Source organism: Festucalex cinctus, chromosome 3 (assembly GCF_051991245.1).
Source record: "Festucalex cinctus isolate MCC-2025b chromosome 3, RoL_Fcin_1.0, whole genome shotgun sequence".
NCBI lineage: Eukaryota > Metazoa > Chordata > Actinopteri > Syngnathiformes > Syngnathidae > Festucalex > Festucalex cinctus.
Genome location: NC_135413.1, coordinates 23,240,491 through 23,259,722, shown reverse-complemented (window position 1 = coordinate 23,259,722; position 19,232 = coordinate 23,240,491). Strand labels below are relative to the sequence as shown.

Here is a 19,232-nt window from a genome sequence, read left to right as displayed (position 1 = left end):
ACGCCTTTTTGCCCTTCTGTTTGAACATCACCCACATTTAGGAACTCATTTAAACCACCAAGTTTTAAAGCTTGCCTTATCAATTTGCTTGGACAACATGTACACATGGACACTACAACAACACAGGTAAGTTGACATTGCAAATTTTTTGTGGGTCGATATCTATATTTCTGTAATTTTTAAAGTGAACTAATTGAAATATTAATTGAAGAATGTTGTTGAAGACACGTTACTGTTATCACTTTGGCAAAAACTATTATTTCAGTACAGTATTGTCTTCAATTAATCATTTAACCTCTGTACTGCTTTACTTGAGGTTAAACGGTGACAAAGCGTTAAGCATGTCTGCTATTGCTATGAGTTTTCTGGTGTCCAAACTACGGCCCCCATTTGCAGCCTGACATCAATTTTCTTGCAGCCCTCACTCAGTATATATAAAAAAGTAACTTCACATGTTGAAGATGTGTGGGATTGTAACCACCGCCCTCCATTCCCCATCAGTGTGACACACCTGACAACTACTTATACTGCTAATACATTAGATTTAGAGTTTAAATGCAAAGAAACTTTTTACAACTAAAACAGAAACGTTTTTGTTTATAATGACTCAGGAATTACGACATTCCAATTTCAGAAGCAAAAATGTTTCCTTCCACTTGTTGTGAACATATCACATGAATGAAGATCCTCAAGTAAACACTGTTTTACATATTGTCATCTGATCTGCTCAGGTGGATTTATGTCTTCTTACAGGCCATGGACCACACCAAAATCTCAATCTATTTGCATTTTCACATTCAAGAGGTGTTGGAAATGACTTAAAAAAAAATAAAAAAATAAAAAATACTAATTTTGGACACCCCTGCTCTAAATGATCCATAGGTGTGAACATGTCTATGAATAGTTGTTTGGCCATTTGTTGCCCTAAAATTACTGACGACCACTGCAGTGGAAACTCTGCTTTTTCAATAAAAAGTTATTGCGGCTGTAATTCATGAGCTCACGCTGCCGACTTACAGCCCTCAAGGTCTTGTTAACAAAGTGCGCTATGCAGTGACAGCCGTGCACTTTACTGGCATGAGCTGAGATAAGAGAAAGCATTTGGCTGTGTGCGTCCAGTCTGTGTATTCAGAATATCTCGAGGCTGGTGACTGTAAATATTTAAACCGTGCCTCACTGATATACGAGACGACCGCTTTGTAAGCGTGATCATTGCTCGAGAGTGAAGCGACGGGCCTTCCAGGATGCTGCTCATGTAAGAGCCTCACAGCTGGCATGCTGGGATCAATTTGGGTTTACCACCAATAGCTTTTTGGGATGAGGGGATACCAGGGACTTTATGATGGGATGATCAAGTGGGTGGTGCGTTCACACAGACAAAAAAGGCTGTATGAAACACTTTATGTGTCACTGCTTTGTCTAATAATTTTAATCAGTGTTGTGTATGTGGTCAGTTCGTTCAATTCAAACTGTATTTGAGCTAAACCTTTCTAATTTGTAGTTGTAAGCAAAATGATAGTTACGCAAACAAGGGTGTAACTTCATTTAACTGTGATTAATTCAAATAACACAATATTTGTTTACATTGGCAGAGTTTTTAGTATACTGAGTGTGCATACTAATTGTATTGAGTTTACAGTATACTGTATTGCTTTCAATAGAGTGCAGCAGTCACTGTTGTTGCCATTTGACAATACCGCCACCTAGTGGTCTTTCTGCAGTAGTACAGCAGAAGAATCTTAAAATATTTTTGTTTGGTTCATTGAACATATAAACGCAATGCAAAATATAAAATAAAAATGCAGTGATAATAAAGTTAAAGAAAGAAAGGAATCATTGGAGAAGTCATAATTTACATCATAACATGTTTGAAGTGAGTAGGAGGAGTAAAATGGATGACAAATGAATAATGAAAAATAAACAAAACATGCTTCTCTTAAAAGCACAAATAATATTAGTGTAAATTTTCATACAGACATCAGGACTGTGAGGGAGATGAGCTAACCAGTGTTATATTCTGCTGGCCAAAAAATTAGCAACTTTTAAAGAAACAAATTAAATGTATTAGAGAAAAATGTTATTCATCGTAAGGGAAATTAAATTATCACCTCAATATTCACACATAAGCAGTATTATTAGTACAAAACAACCAGCAAAGCAAAAAATATATTTATTAAAAGACTTGGGGGGGAATGTTGTCTAAAGAAAATGTAAAATGAATGAATAAATAAATAAAATAAAATTTTGTTTTAAAAAATAAAAAAATATTTAGAATTTATATGTTGGTATAGCCTAAATTTGCTACAGCAATATTTGTACATTTATTTGAAAGTATAATAGTATTAGTGATATAAATTATTATGTATTGATGAATTATAACAAATATGAAACTTTTGTGATAAGAATAGCATATATTTTTATTAATGTACCGTGGAAAATTTACAACTTGAAAAGCGAGTAAGTGACCAAGCTAAAAAGTTCCCATGACGAATTTCTGGGAATTTTTTTGAACTACAGGATATTATTTTTCTGCACCCTTTACAATTCTACGTCAGACAGCCACCCTATTTGTCACAAAATGGAGGCTGACTACAGTTTCTTTTCATGTCCTGAAGCAGGTAATGGCCAGGTGTCTCAACATTCCTTATGGAGCGTATTCTTACAGCACATATGCATAATTATCTCTTTCATCCTGTGCTGTCTCCTAAATGGACTCATGTCACATGAATGCATCATGAATGCTTGTCTCACCTTTCGGGTAACCTTTTATTTATTCCATTCAACAAGGGTTGTTTCGACAGGCTAAATGTCAACATTTCATCCCTCGACCCCCCCATTGCGCATCTTCTTGTGTCAGATGACGTGACGGCAGAGGCCTCGGGCCACTCTCCAGACCTGTGGCGCCATTAATCCATTAATCATGTACAGCAGAAGCCTCTCACTTTATCTGTGTGATCATTAGGCATACTTTAGCATGATCATCACTCTGTGGAAATGAGCTGCTGGAGGTCGCTTCCATTATTCATACCTACACGCGAGCGGGCTGCCGCCCTATTTTGGGTAATGAGCTTTAATGAAGTCAGGCCGTATTTAGGTGCCGTGCTCTTCATATGTCACTGTGGTCTCATCGACCTTACTTTTTTTTTTTTTTTTTTGGTAATCTTTCTGATTAATGCGACCTGTGTGATTCAAACTATGTGTAAGTGATGTGATTCATGAAGATGGAGAACAGGTAATGGGCGCCTTTTGATTGACGTGTTGTGTTAAAACAACATTGGTCCAACACGGCTTCAGAAGGCCCAATCACTAATCTCGCAGACAGCTTTTGCCCAAGGCCTGTATTTCTAATATCATTCCTAATTAATATGGAAGGTGCGTACTTGCATGTTCCATTTTCAGGCAGCGATTTACATTTCTCTTCTTTTTTTTTTTTTTTAAATGCCTGCTCAAGCTCTCAACAAGACAGATTTGGGCATAACGTAAAAGCTTATTCAGACCTCTCGTGTGCATCCAGTCCATTTCTGGGCTGGCGACTGTAAATATTTGAGCCATGACCCACCGAGTCGGCTCCTTTTGTAGCATTGTGACGGCCCCGGAGTGAAATGACATGCCTTCCAGTCAAGCATGACACTGTGGTCTAATGCAGCTCATGTAACAAGAGCTATGCAGTACGAGCCGCCAGGCTCATTACATCACAGGCCCGCTCAAGCTGCTCACTAGTTGCTTGCGGATGAGGTTGTGGTAAATCCATCCATCCATCCATCCATCCATCCATCCATCCATCCATCCATCCATCCATCCATCCATCCATCCATCCATCCATCCATCCATCCATCTATCCATCTATCCATCTATCCATCTATCCATCTATCTATCTATCTATCTATCCATCCATCGAATCATGTAACATCAGAGTTGTCAACCTAAAGATCCACAGTGAATAACAATGCTTTTAGGCTTGAGGTAAGACCTTTTGCTTGTGTTCTCTAATCAATGATGAACCGAGCAGCAGAACGCTGGACGTGCCCGTATCAGTGATCAATGCGAGGTAGAGTGATGATGCAGCTCAGGCGAGCACAATATTCCCACAGCAATATCATTTGAGGGACAACATTGATTTGCTGCCACCAATATACTGCGCAACAAACCTCTAAATAATAAATAACAAGATTTGCTATTGATCATCTCCCGCGCAAACCAGAGCTTATCTGATTAAGCAATATTGAAGTGAAGATTTGCAAACTACCCAGAGCCGTTTAGCACGACAGTGAGAGAAAGTGTGTACAGATTTCACTACCTCCAAGAGAATATACTGTATTTCGGATTATTAAAGCTAAAGAAAATGAGGATTTGAAAAGTATGTTGTTAATACTAACAGAAATTATGTACTGGTGATCATATAAAAATGTGTGTTTTTTTTTGTTTTTCTTTTTCTGGGTCATATTTCCAAAGACTATAGAACACCATATGTGTGAATGTGAGTATCAGTATAAATGTGTTGGTTGTTTATGTGCCTCTTGATTGGTTGGCAATCAGTTCACATTGTGTCCTACCTCTTGGCCCCAAAAAACAGCTGGGATAGACTCCAGTCAAACCTCATGACAACAAGTACCATAAAAAACGGATGGGTAGTTTGCAGTGATATATGGTATGTTTTCTAATATTGTGGTAAATTCATTTAGATGCATACGATATATGGCAAAATGTTCGGAACGCGTGATCTCAGACCAGTAGACAATTCGAGCTCTTTGGCATTTGAACCACCAATCTGTCCTTTGCTCCTGAAGTGATTTTTTTTTTTTGTTATGCGACTTTAACAAAAGACTCACTAATCAGACAAAAATAAAAACTGCAGTATTATGATATTGCTATGTTAAAATTGCCACTATATTGTTGTCTTCGTGTCATAATATTAAAAGCTGCTGTTCAAAAGGCGAGATTGTATTCTATTTGTGCATTCTAGCACCCTCTGGTGGTTAATTTATGAGTGCAGTTTAATTTTAATTAGGAATGTTTTGACCACTCCTATAAATCACTCATACCCGCAAATATTTACAACATTCCCGTAAAAAAAAATTAAAAAAAAGTATATTTTACTTTTTACATTATCTTGTGTTTTATGAAGTATCCTGAATTTTTTCAATAACACATCAAGGGTTTTAAAAAACCTGTACTTGTCAAATCAAAACCAGTGTGCTTTATCATGACTGGGCCGTATAACTTTCCGTGATTCACCTCATGCATGTGTGCCACTATAGCATTTCCAAATAAATGACTCTATGCCTCAGCAACACATGCAAGTTTCCTCAAGGAAACATTCTTCTGCGACGTGTCGGTGTTTTGTTTAGGAGTGAACCTCAATAAATTGTCTTTATATGCAACTGAAGCCCTTTTAAAGTGACATTTATCGTCCTTGCCCTTTTGCTCCCTGCGGTTTGCTAGCACGTCATTGGTCTAGCATGCTCGCCAGTGCAGCTGTATCACGATGCGCACAATGTGGGATCTGTTCCACCGCGCCGTGAGGCAGGTGCCTTTTTTGTTGATGCAGCTCTTCCTATCATTCATTACCACTTCCTGTCTGCCAGGCGGATCCGTGCCAGCTGTCCTTGGATGCATGCGTGCGCGCGCGCCCAGGCCATTAGCCTCGCCCCAGAGAGCGGCGTTGCTGACGCAGTGCAGTCTGGGTAATAGACCTTTATGTATCCTGTCAGTCACCTCTTTTAAATCTGTGCAAAACATATTTAAAAAATACAATATGGTATGATTTACAGTGCTTACATCTAACCCTTATGAATCTGTTGAATGGTGTGGAACACATTTGTGATGATATTTAACCGTTACAGAGTAGAGCATCAAAAATCTTCCGCCTATAGAGGGCAGTATTCATGTGGCAACAGCAGACTTACTGTTGACTGAAAGTTAGCTATGTATCTAAACCTAAAACCATTTCCTCATTCATTTGCGAACTAGTTATATTGATAGACTTATCAAATTAGAGATAAAGTTTTGTTTTAATAATTCTATTTTACAACCATGAACTTAATATTATAGTTGTAATTTGTAATGGCGTAGAACTGTATTGTGTCATACTGAGACTGGTTTAATTCTTATTTAGATGTTAGGGGGCAAAATATCAACAGTTAACATTATAACAGTTAGTTATGAATGGGGAATCAATGTGACTTTGTCATAAAGTATTAAAAGGAAATTATTCGTAGCATGTTCTTACAAAGTACAAAAAAAACTAAAATAAACTAAAAACAATGGATTGGCAAGTACTGAGAACAGGTACTTTATTGTATCGGGCCAATGCCTGATTTTATTTCAAGGTCTTATGGCCATTTTACGATCAGGGATTAGAATGGAAAATTGTCATTAATTCCATGCAATTAAATTATTAAATGAAATTAAGTATTAAGATGTAATTATTCTTAACGCACGTCCTTATAAAGTACTATGGGCGTCTACTGAGAACAGGTATCGGGCCAATGCCTGACTTTATTTCAAGGTCTTGTTGCCGTTTTTTTTTTTTTGTTTTGTTTTTTACGATCAGGTACTAAAAATTAGATGTCCAATTGCCATTAATTCCATGCAGTTTCACGAAAAATGCTATTATTCAGATATATTGGTCTTTCATTAAAATGATGATGATACTAGTGGTATCGGTCTGAAAAAAAAAAGTGGTATCTGTGTCATAGAAACAATCAACAGTCAGTTTGCATTGAACAAATATCCACACATTTATTTTGAAAGTATAAAATTTCACACGATAAAGGCCACTTTTCAGAGTAAATCGACAACCTCTCTGTCAGGCTTACACAGGGAACAACCTTGTCCCTGCTCTGCTGGTCTTAACATACTGTCTGAGTTCTGTGGCAAAACATAAGAATTGTTCTACTCCACCACAGAAATGGGTTGGCAAGAACTGAATAATTTACGCTGTCCGAGTGAATGAGTGGCAGGAGAGTGACGGACAATTCCTGATTTATACAATCCCGCCTTGGAGCAGGAAATCCCCGACACTCCTCTCGCTTGATTACACCGGCGTGCAGGCACAGCTTGACGTTGCAGGCACTGTTTGCCTTCTACTGGGAGACTCCAAAAGTGGACATTCTTTTACAACGGCCACGACTAGCCAGGGCGGTTCGCGCTCTGGAGCTCGCTGTTCGTTCACTGCAGATCCGCTGAGGTGTCCAGAAGAGGGCGAGCGATGCGTTCACATTCCTCCGCTCGCCCGTCAACTTTGACGTGGCGCCCGCTGAGGTAGAAGAGTTGTACCAAAAAGACTTCTTTTCAACGTATGAAAATGAGTAACAGTCACAAAAATAAAGTTAACAGAGCGGAGTCATGAGGAGCAGAAAATAATGTCACATTTCAGCACAACAAAATGTAGACCGCTACCACTGACCTGTATTTATGAACAGATAGCCAAGACTTTTGAGGTTGGGAGGTGCCATATTGCTCCTCCCAAGAAACTTTTCTTGGCATACGATCCTATACATTTCCAGTAATGACATTGAAGAATATTTGAGACATTACTTAGTACAAATAGCATGATTTATGTTTTAAATTTATTAAACATAAACAAGAGGACTTAAGACATTATACACCTTGCCTTGAAAACATGTATAAATTATGATACTTTTATATTTTTTTTTAATTAAAGAATTATAACTGTAATTCAACTAAAGATGCCTCTACCAAATCTAATACTGGGGTCTAAGGAACTAACAGCGATAAAAGAAAAAGGTGGTCATCAAAGCAGAACATACCATCCACTTGTTAATTTATTGTATTTTTTTTTTTTTTACTTGTTAAAAATAGTGACCACCCCTTATATTAACTCCCTTTGAGCTGTATATGTCTCATCTGTATGGATACCGCCCTGTGACTTAAACGGCTTGCACTGGCACGTATGTACTATCGGCTATCCAGTCATATATACAGGTCAGTGACCGCTGCTGACTTCCCTTCACCTCGCAGGCAAGATGGCGCGTTCACAAACACTCAAATGGGGAACCTACAGTGGGACCTCCCCACCCTCAAAAATGCTACCCAAGAGTGCAAATGACAAAACAAAAAGAAAACTCGAGCAGACACTTGTCATGTCAGAGAGGTTACGTTCCCACACGGATGGTACAACACGTTTGTCTTCCACGCTAAAAAGTACACCTGGCACGTCCCTTTTTAAAGGCTGGAATGGGTGAAGCGAGCTAAACTGGCCTCCGTGGTAGAGTAGTCATGGCTAAAGCAGCCCTTCCCCATGTGGACTAGGACCAGCTGCTGTCCGTCAAACCCGACGTCCCCTTGCGGGTGATTATGCTTTCTGTGGACTTGAGGAGGCGCTCGAGACACGGCGCGTTGATTTTCCCAGGCGGAGGCCCTCTGGGCACGGAGTCCGTCTTATTAGCGGGGCTATCGGTGCTGGAGGACACGGCGCTGTCCTGCGTTATGTCTCTAGGGGGCGCCACGTGCCGGGGCGCGAGCTGCGGCTGCTCCGCTGTTGGGGAGCAGATGGGAGACGTGTGGAGCCATTTCAGGTTGTTGGCCGAGTAAGCGCCGGGAGGTGTGAGGTACGTGAGTCGCCGCGGTTTGGCGGCCAGCGGCGATTCGCTCATGGCGACGGCTGCAGTCGGTGTCACTGGGGAAAGCTGTGGAGGAAATAAAGAGCAGATTTGTTTCATTGATAAGAAAGGGTTCTCACCCGATAATATACAATGTGTTGTGTTGAGCAGGTATTATGTAAAAGAGGAATTGAAAGTGATGAGTCAGATGAAAATGGAGCAAGTCATGCCAGCCATACATTTTGTCTAGACGTTAGAGGCATGCTATTTTGCAAGTCTGGAAACCAAAGGCACATTTGTTTGGGGGGTGTAGTAGAGCTGTCACTAGCTATTATTTTTAGAATCGATTAATCAAATAATGGGATCAAATTTTATTTTACATTTAATCGGATTTTAGGGGAAACTCAACTGACAATAGTGAAAATTAGGCACATCTCATAAAGCTGTGAGGTAGAAGTATTCTTTTAGGCCAAGCGAGGCACAGAAATTACAATACGACATGATAGAGATTGCCCTCTACAAAATATATTTTAAAGTGGAAGTCAACTTTAAACATTTTATGAGAATAATATGTTATATGTAACCTCACTTTAAACATGACATTCTGATTAAATTAAGATTACATTTGTGGACCATGAGCTATGAAGCAAAATCCAGCCATTTTTATCCTTATCAGGGTGCAGCTATTTTGCCACTTGCTGTCGACTAAAGATGACATCACGCTTGGTCAGGGCCAATCACTGATCACCATTTTTCTGAAGCTGAGCTGTGATTGGTTGTTACCCGAGCCCTGAGCAACATTGACGTGATCTTCAGTCGACAGCAAGTGGCAAAATGGCCACCCCCTGAGATGGATAAAAATGGCTGGATTTTGCTGCTTAACTTAGATTTCACTAACACAATATTAAACAGAATAACATATTTAGAATAGTGGAGCAACATAGAACATATTATTGAAAAAAAAAAAGTTTTGGGGTGGTTGACTTCCCCCCCCCCCCTTTTTTTTTTTTTTTTTTTTAAAAAAAGGGGAAAAATATATATTTTTTTAATTGTGACAACTTTCCTTGACTTATCACAACTAACCAGTAATCTATGAGTCAATTCATCTGACAGTTGGTTCACCTTTTAAAGTCTAATTGACTGTATTATCCATTTCTATGCTGGCTTTGTTAAGCTCTACAGGTAGTTGCCAACATTGTCTCGTTTCACGCTCTGACTCAAGACACCTGCTGATGTCAAGCTAACCCAAGCAGCCAATAAATCAAAAGTGATCTGCTGAAAGATGTAAACAACACTCTTTGTCCATATGCCAGCGACTGCAATCATTGGCACCTTTCGCAATGTATTGATTCTCGTGTACCAAATAATGTAATAGTAGTTGCCAAAGAGAGGCGCGGCAAAGTGTAAAAACATGAGGGTGTGTTCCACCTTGGCACAAGAATGTCACAGAATGTTCTGACCTTTATTTTTCCCTCAGGGACACTCCTTGAAAATTACCTTTTCTCCTCTGTGATTGTTCACATGGAACACGAGACTGTAATACTGTACGTCAGTAAAAATAGCTTCCAATCCTCCCTTAACGGTCTTAACCAGTCATTGCGTAATAATAGAATTTTAATCCTCATTTCCCCGTGTTGTCACTATGTTCTTGTCAGCAAGGGTTCCTGAAATGAAACAAGTTTTTTTTTTTTGTGTAATACCCAAACTGTACCTTGAGTTTCTTGGTAGGAACGGCTTCCTCTGTGTGGGTGGCAGCCGGTTGGTGGAGAGGTTTTACATTGGGGAACCAACTCTTCAGCATTTCCTCCATTTTAAGAATTATACTAATGTATTTCTCCCTGAAAAAGGCAAAGAAACAAAGAGCGTGAGGGAAAAAAAAACCCTGATAAATTATGAGCTACGGTTGCATTAATCTGAGTAATCTGCTTGAAATCTTGCCAACCGCCGCGATGAAATCTTATCTTCTCTTTTAAGCTCATGCAGGAAATATGCACTCTCAAAGAGCCAAGTGAACAATTACGCTCTTACAAAAAAAAAAAAAAGCCTGCGCTCCATGTGTGGGGAGGAAAATTCTCCTTGGTACATTTCTCACATGTTTGGCTCTCACACGTGGCCTCGTGTATAACAGTTCCACCCGCCTCTAAATTTAAAGCACCAAAGCCGTGCTTTCCAACAGCGTCACCGTGAAAATAAACTAGTCTGCGTGACGCATTTCTCGTCGGAGGTGGGCAGAACGTGGCGGCCCTTTTAATTTCCAGCCCATCAAAACCAGATGGTGGGTAGGGATTAGCCAGTGTCATATGATCAGGACCGTCTTTCCTGACTCCTTTCACAGCATGTTAAATTTATGTGAAAGATTATCTGCTAAAAAAGTCACTTTGATCCTATCTGCCATTGTGTGGCTGTTGGAGCTGCCAGCTGGCAGCAGGGGAGAGGAGGAGGGGTGTGTGTGTGTGTGTGTGTGGGGGGATTTGGGGGGGCAAGAGGGGATTTAGATCCACCTTCCAGCCTCGACCCAGACTATACTGGGAGGACTGCCACACCCACTCTTTGTCTCCCTGATGACGGCGGCAGCTGGCAGCTGAAGGCAGCAATTAGTGTGTGCCCACTTAAGCTGATGTCACAGCACCGGCACTGGCAGCACGTTGCAGGCGGTATGCTAATTAAGCCGCTGTTTCATTCTTAGACAGTCAGAGTAATCACATGTATTGTTACGGAACTGCTGATTGGGAGTATACTGGGAGTTTATTTGCATAAGGTTGCATACATTATATTTGGTCCAATGCAAAAGCCTGTTTTGGATGGTTTTATATATTTATATTAGGGGTGTTAGGCGATAAAAAATTTGGATCATAATTAATTGCACGATTTCAATAGTTAACTCACGATTAATCGCAAATTTAATCTGTTCTAAATGTACGATAAAATATTTTTTCCTTAGCTTTCATACTCTTTTTAACATAAAAGTAGAAAAAATGTTTAAACTGATAGAAATATGGGTGCATCTTTTAGTCATTGGTACATTAATTTCATAATTCATAAAATTGAGTTAAATTCAAAAGATGTAGCCTACTGTATTTAAAAAAACAAGTGTGATATTAATTTGTGTTGGTCATTTTCTGCCACTAGATGGGATAATTGCATTTGTAGGACATTTCTGGAAGCTCAGTGCATTTGTCTTTTTATATTAAGAATGATCTAATAACATGAAATAACTTGTGAATTTCTGCACATTTTTAAAATTGGAAAATACAACATGACCCCAGTCTCCACAAATATATGCATTATTTTTTACGTGGACGTGTCTGCTGCATTGCGACTGGAATTTCCCCAGTACAGAAGTTCCAAGTAAGGTGCGGTCATTAATCGCGCGTTAAAAAAAATTAGTGGCATTAAAGGAACTTTAACTCAAAATGAACACACTAATTTTGACACCCCTAATTTATAGATGATTATAAAAGGGTTTAGTAGCATGCATTTGTATATTATGTACCACCTGCACATTCTACTAGAGGTCAAATAAGAAACTTTTGTCTTTACAAAGATCACATTTAAGAGGTATGCATTATTTTATATATGCTCAAACTCACCTTACAGTCTAATTTTTAAGATAGATTTTTCTTATTAGCTATATATTGCCACATTTGGCCACTGTTCACCCGAAAGGTAATACTGAACATCCCTTTTTTTTGTTCTGCAATACTTTTTAATCCTCCTTTTTTTTCCCAGAGAGAAAAAAATATCGAAAAAATAAATAAATCAAAAATTTGACAATACCTTCTTTTCATTGCACTGTTTTTTCCCCCTATTCACATCTACAGGTATTGTGTGTCTTGTACTTTACTGCACTGAGTCACAACATACCGAAATTCCCAGAGGAACCAATGAATTACTGCGGTTACTGACTGTATCTCTCATGAAACTAAATAGGTACCAAAACAATAGAAATGCCTCTTTGAGATCAAAACTGAACATTGTTGTCTTTGTAAAAGCTAGATCTTGGATAAGCTCTTGTATCAGTTCGTATTAGATTGTGCAAGCCTAACTAAAGAAAAGTATTCAACTGTATCGTACACACGTACAATAGCAATGAAGTTGTGCAGAAATGTTCTGCTTTCAGGAGCGGTGATCTCACACACCATTATAGCGTCTAATCAAGCCGAGGCTAGAGTGCCGCTCCCACATGGAGCCTTATTCATTTTTAACGAGATGCCCGACTGCAGCGAGACCCCGCAATCTCTGCAGTAAATTTATCCAGAAAGCGCGTGGAGGGGAGGGGGCATTGAAACCCGCTGTGTGCCATGTGTTGCAGCCATTGGGTTCGAGGGTGGCAAACATAGGTTTGAGTACTTCCCAAAAGTTGTGTAATGCTAAATAGTACATAACTTTCAGGACAGTGTACTGTATTTGTGTTTTTTCTTCCCTCCCACAAGCTCGATTTTTATTTCATAGCATAATATTGTCTACATGGCCACTGTACGTACACTTGATGGAGAAAATGATCAATACATTAGTTCTCCTGTTATTTATCTTGTCAAATCTGTGGGAACAGTTTACAGAAGGTCCATAAGCTCATACTTGGATGAGGTTTGTGTGTTTGTATTGGGGCTGACTTGACACCATCATACATTTTTGGAATGAGAACAGAGGGTGTGAGCCAGGTGCTCTCTCGGGTCCAAGTGACCTCTGACTTCACAAATTCACAACAAATCCCACAGGTGCACTCCAAATTCTTATCGAAAGTCTTCCCAAAATATAATGTCCCTCATATTTTTGTCCGTATAGTGCATTGCAATCTAAATTAGACCTTTGTTGCATATGTTAAACATATTAAGGTGTTAGTTGAGGACACATACCCCAAGTAAGGGTTTTGTAGAACACCCAGGATCCTTTGGATTCGGTCCATGGCAACACTCTCTTGGAAACTGCTGAGTCCTGGAGAAGGAAATGTTGTAACACATGAGCCGAGTTGATGGCAGGACAGAGCGGAGTGTGCGGTACAGATGGCTTGCGTAAAACGTGCATTTGTAGTGTGTGTGTGTGTTTATGTTCTCAAAAACGGACTCCTCCTCGCTCTGTGGCTGGGTAGCGCAGGGTCACATAAGGTTTTGGGATCATAAAGTGAACAGGCTGTCTGAATATGACGCGATCCTTCCTTCCTTGAGAGAGGCATTTACTGTGCCGATCAGACCCAAATTAGGAGTGGCTCTCGCTCTGTACAAACGTGGGTACACTCTGTTCCCACTTTACTTTGCCGGGCATCTCATTTACAGTGGCTGAGGTGTGGCATTGCTAGTTGTCAAGTTGTTAAAAAAAAAAAAAAAAAAAAAAAAAAAAAAAAGGTTTAAATTTAATGACTTGGAACGCCTGTACTGGGGGAATTCCAGTCACAACGCAGCAGACATGTCCACGTCAAAATTTACCAGTAATAAATTTAATAATAATGCATATATGTGTGCAGACTGGGGTCAAGTTGCATTTTACAATTTTAAAAATGCGCAGAATTTCACAAGTTACTTCACGTTAAAGATTGGATAGGTCTTAATTTGAAAAGGAAAATGCACTGAGCTGTCACCATCTTACAAATGCAATTATGCCATCTCGTGGCAGAAAAATGACCTCAACACAAATCAATATATTTGTTTTTTACAGTACAGTACATCTTTTTAATTTTAACTCAATTTGATGAATTATGAAATTACTGTTTCAATGACTAAACTGCAGCCATATTTATATTAGTTTAAATTTGTTCCACTTTTATGTTAACAAGAGCATGAAAACTTAGGAACAAATAATTTGTTGTACATTTAGAACATAAAATGTGCGATTAATCGTGAGTTAACTACTGAAGTCATGCGATTAATCACGATTAAACATCTTAAATTGCCCGACACCCCTAGTATAAATATGTTTTTAAATATTTGGTATGTATAGATCTGTTAAAAAAAAATGCAAACGTGTATATTTTTGTTAAAAAACACACACACAAAATACATAAAATATGAGACTTACGTTCTCTGTATCTCCCTGAACGAAGGCCATTCAAGATTGATGACAGTGGCTGAATGTAACATTGCAGCTCCATGCACTGAAAACAAAAACATTGATTTTAAATGAATGTCTTTAGGCTCATATACACAAAACAATACAGTTGGGCACAGTTTGTTTCAATCAAATATTGCCTAAATAACAGACACACGCCGGTTCCACATTTTTGGCACCCTTGCGTTGGGGTCAGGTATATGTAGGCATAGCAATGATCTGGCTTTTAATAATTCGTTGAATCATGCGCACTTGAAGGAAGTGAAAGTCTCAAGCTGGTTCTATTTCATCCTTGTTGACATGGTGTCAACAATGGGAACTTGACTTTTACCCATTTAGCCCTCAACGTTGACCTTGAGCTGCTCTATAAAACATTTGCATCAAAACTGCAGCGGTATGGTACCAAAAAGGTGGAGCTAAACCCACGAGAGAATCATCACGTCTATGCAAGACCAATCGGTAATTTGGCATGCATGCTCTACTGGTTTGGATCACTTGGTTGAAATGTGAAATAAATTAATTAGGCTTTTAACAGCTATTCAGTTTAAAGAGTTGTTAGACATGACTCAACCCTCATGTCTCCGCCCCTTGTTCTCTGGATTGGATTTATAGCAGAAAACATGACTAATTCTGCTGACACTGATGAGTTGAGGTGGACATTTACCGCGCATCATGTTATTCATGAGGCACTTGTAAAATACGTCACGCAGTTGATACCGGTCAGAGGCCACGGCCCAGTTTTGCTGACACCAACCAGTGAGCTCACCTTTCGGGTGAAAAGTCGGCCCTTCTCGGGCTGACTGGAAATGATCCGTCCTCCCTCCACCTCCGTGAGGCTGTGACGTCGCTTCGTCTTCTCGCCTTGTTGTGTTTTACACAGTTCAATGGCGTTCCTTTCCCATGACTCCGTGCAACAACTGGAAGGAGGCCCCCTTGCGGACGCCTCGTGGCTCCAGCGGCTGTCGGTGGAAGGGGCATCTGACCGGTCGTGCGTCCTCTCCGACTCCTGTTCGCTGGTGCTGTCCTCAGTGTCGCTAGCGAGCCAGTCAATAGAGTTGTCCGAATCTGTGGCAGACATCCTTGGTGGCTGCAGGTTTTAACTACCACTGACCATCACTGACCTGAAACAGTTGCCATAATATCATCAGTACAATGTGCACGCCATTGCTATGTTCTTAAGCTAAGTTTTTTTTTATTTTTATGGTATACACTAGTCAAAATTTAGAGTTGTGTCTATGCACTAAGTGCTACTGGAAGAGGTGCAGTGTAATTAAGGGCAAGTAGAAGAGGTAGAGGAAGTCCCTGATTGACTCCTGTAATATTAATTTCCACAGAGCAGAGAGAATATGATGCCTATGAGTATTATGTACACTATTTGAATGTGTTGTTGCTCTGTGTGTTAAAGGAAGCAGTTGTTGGTTTACAATTAGGGTATCATTGTTGCTAATTTCCATTAAGCCAGTGTAGCATTGTTAGCATTAAGCTAATGGACCTTCATTCGATGAAATTATATACCGTAGTTTGGTTGAATATTTTAGTGTTTAAATATACAGTGGTCTTTTGTTTTATGTGTCTTTAATAGGACGCTCTTCGCTCATTAAAAAGCATTGGACTTTGGATCGTAATTTGATTTGTGAGGATTATTTTGATTTGAAAATGTGATGAAATGTATGACTACTATAACAATATGCCTGGTGTGTATGTTAGTGACAGACAAAAGCAATACGATAAGCCATGGAAACGAAGTGTCGCATTGCAAAAACATCAGAAATGCCAGGATGTTAAGATTGGGTCTGTAATATATCCCCCACAATAAATGATGGTTCATTGTAGAAATGAAACCAAAAGTGTTCAACTACAAGTCTAAACCTGTATAAATGTATAAAATGCCACATGACAAATGCCTCCATTGACCCAACATCTCCAACTCGCATGAATATAAAGGCAACTCGAGCAGATGGTGATGACCACATTCACCTGTTTGTTTTGTAGACCTAACACCTGAGCCAGTAAACACATCAACCAGTCTGGTAATCACACCAAAGCTTGCGCAGCAATCCTGTGCATCCCACAAATTTTCCAAATCACCATCATGGTGACATCCCAGCATCACAAGTGCACAAACAGGAGACACATTGAGCTTCAGTCAGCAGGCCAAGCTCCCAGCTGCTTACTTGCTCTGCGCTCATTCATAAACATTGCTTGTTTTTTCAAGGAGGGGTCACCATGGTGACCAGTGGCTCAGATGTGGTGACAAAAAGAGAAAAGGCTGTCTCAGAATCTCACTTTTTGGTGGATCTGTTCGTCTCTAACGCGTTTCCTCAGATCTCTCGCCATGTGCAGGAAAGCAAGAGGAACATTTTGAGCACACAGGATTATTTTTGGGGTAGGCTAGAACACTTTCGCGCCTGCCATGTCTCTCACTTCCTGTGAAATTTGTTGGGAAAGAGAGTTAATTGCTCCCTGGTTCTTTGTCCCGTCTGATCTTATCTTACAAGCCGCGGGGTGGAGCAAACGTCTGCAGATTCTACAAGACTAGACAAACCGAAAAACAAATAAAATGTCCTGAGAAAATATTTGGGCAGTGGCCAGGTTGCTGCGCAACAGGGCAAACAGCTGCGATGGACGAGTCAGGGACAGAAATCGATTGATATTAGTTCAGATAGAATAAAACCAGAAAATTTGCTTCCAAGGCTAAAGAGGACATTAATGACTACAGGGTAACAGAGGAGACAAATTAACGCCATGCCCTTGTGTCAAAGTGTCTGCCACCGCCTACATAGTTTAAGCTCATTTAATCCAATAATACTACACTATAATCCTCAATGTCTGTACTATAAATTAGGAAGAACCAAATGGGGAATGATGACACTCTTTTGAGACATTAAATAAGACGACTGTGACATGACTGAACGGATAATTTAATTTTGCATGGGTTCCATTTGATGTTACAAAACACACACCTGACACGTTTCAAATTACGCTACCGAGTCTTTTTAAAGTACAATACAGAAAGTTAAAACCAATACATATCTAAGATTAAATATTCACTCTTTAAAACCACATTCAATATCTGCATTTACGTTTGTAGTAGGTGGGGACCACCAATTGAGATGCCCACCACTTTAAACACATAAATCCTCAAAAACATTTACTCTTCTTTAAAAAAAAAAAAAAAAAAAAAAGGGTAAAACAAAAAAAAACAACAGTATAATGTTGCCCCACGAAGAGCAAAAGTAAATGAGATTCTATCGGCAGATGTTCAGACACAATGGACTTCCTCATCAATGGCACTTGCAAATTTGGAACACGCACAGTGAGATTATACAATCGAAAAGCACACAAAGACACACAATGAAAGAAATCATTCTATTCAAACTAGCGCACCACGTGTCCTGTTATTAATCCTACTACAACCGGCATTTGTCGTGAATGCACTGAATTCCCCTGGAGGATTTTGACTAAATAATCATTCACAAGATGTCCTAATCCTGGCAAATTGTGTCGTTTTAACATGAGGTGGATCTGAAGTGGACACGTACCTTCCCACTGTGGATCGGAGCGGTCCTGTTCCTTTGTTCAGCCGGGGTGAATTGAGCGCGTGTGCCGACCCGGAGCTGCGCAGACGTGCTGTACGTACTCTAGGCGAATGCGGAGGTCTTTCGACCCAACGAGTAGCCCCGTGTTGCTTCTCCCCAGACAACGTGTCTGAGGGGGCGGGGCCACGGGCGGCAAACGAGCCCATTTGCTCTGGTGGAGTGCCCACCTGACAAATGGGCTTGTTCGCTGCGAGCAAGAATCAGGCGATAGGCTACGCCGGTTTACATATGTAAATGAGATGCAAACGAGACAAACACGTGAACACGCGGCTCGGTTTCGTTTCAGCTGGGCGAAAAGTCAAACCTTTTTTTGTTTGGGAGGGGGCGGGGGGCATTCCAGAAGCGTTCTTCCTCGTTATGTCATCTGGACACCGTGATGGCTTTGTGGCGCAGCCTTTTAAATGCACAGTCAGCAAGCTAAAGAAGGACTAGTATTAGTAAAAGTTTGCAAATTTGAATTAACTGGTTGTTTTAAAGAACAAACTATTTCCTAGTTAATCTATACAAATTTAATAATTATGCCATTATTGCATTTAAAGGACTGTTATGTAGAATGTACTTTTTATTTAAAAAAAAAAAACAAAAACAAAAAAAAAACCGATAAAAATAGTATGTATCCAGATGTGGCAAAACTATTCTCACTCTCTCCTTAACTAGATATACAGATTAAAAAAATGTCAAAAGTACTGCCTCTGAAATATACTTTAAGAATAACATTTTGTATTATTATTATTGTTAATCAGATAAGACACCCATTTGGAAACTTGGCATAAAAAAGTTATCTGTTGGCAAAATAGTTTTCCTTTTATTTACTTGCAGAGTGCTCATTCAGAAGAGGGGGGGCACTGAACACAGTATCAAAACAACCTGCTCCCATTGCTTTGAAAACTTTGTGAACTGACTAACCAAAAATGCTTAATCAAACTAATGATGACTGAACATAGTTAATCTTACCTTTGTTTTTCCATTAGGAGAATAATGCTAACCTTGTTGCTGTTTCTTAGATCTTTTTTAATCAACACGCCCA

The 19,232-nt window shown here is 39.7% G+C and overlaps 2 protein-coding genes across 3 annotated transcripts in view; one reads left to right on the top strand and one right to left on the bottom strand.

The window, feature by feature from the left end:
* Nucleotides 1-19,232, top strand: part of ca12 (carbonic anhydrase XII) — an 85,485-nt gene that overhangs the window by 352 nt on the left and 65,901 nt on the right. For both annotated transcript variants that reach the window (XM_077516818.1, XM_077516817.1), the window contains exons 2-3: nt 42-126; nt 5,586-5,684. The gene's annotated coding sequence lies outside the window, so the exon portion shown is untranslated. The remainder of the gene's footprint in view (nt 1-41; nt 127-5,585; nt 5,685-19,232) is intronic.
* ciartb (circadian associated repressor of transcription b) lies at nt 6,716-18,297 on the bottom strand. The gene is made up of 6 exons (XM_077516827.1): nt 18,149-18,297; nt 15,373-15,727; nt 14,577-14,652; nt 13,421-13,499; nt 10,276-10,402; nt 6,716-8,651 (listed from the first exon to the last, which is right to left on the bottom strand). The coding sequence occupies exons 2-6, from the start codon at nt 15,682-15,684 to the stop codon at nt 8,271-8,273; spliced, it is 975 nt and encodes a 324-aa protein (XP_077372953.1). The 5' UTR covers nt 15,685-15,727; nt 18,149-18,297; the 3' UTR covers nt 6,716-8,270.

Excerpts from the sequence above, each read along its gene's own strand:
- ciartb (XM_077516827.1), bottom strand. The coding sequence starts at position 15,684 with ATGTCTGCCACAGATTCGGACAACTCTATTGACTGGCTCGCTAGCGAC. Across the intron at positions 14,653-15,372 it reads GCCGACTTTTCACCCGAAAG|TGCATGGAGCTGCAATGTTA; the intron begins GTGAGCTCACTG and ends TTTTGTTTTCAG. Across the intron at positions 8,652-10,275 it reads TTCCTACCAAGAAACTCAAG|CTTTCCCCAGTGACACCGAC; the intron begins GTACAGTTTGGG and ends TTTCCTCCACAG.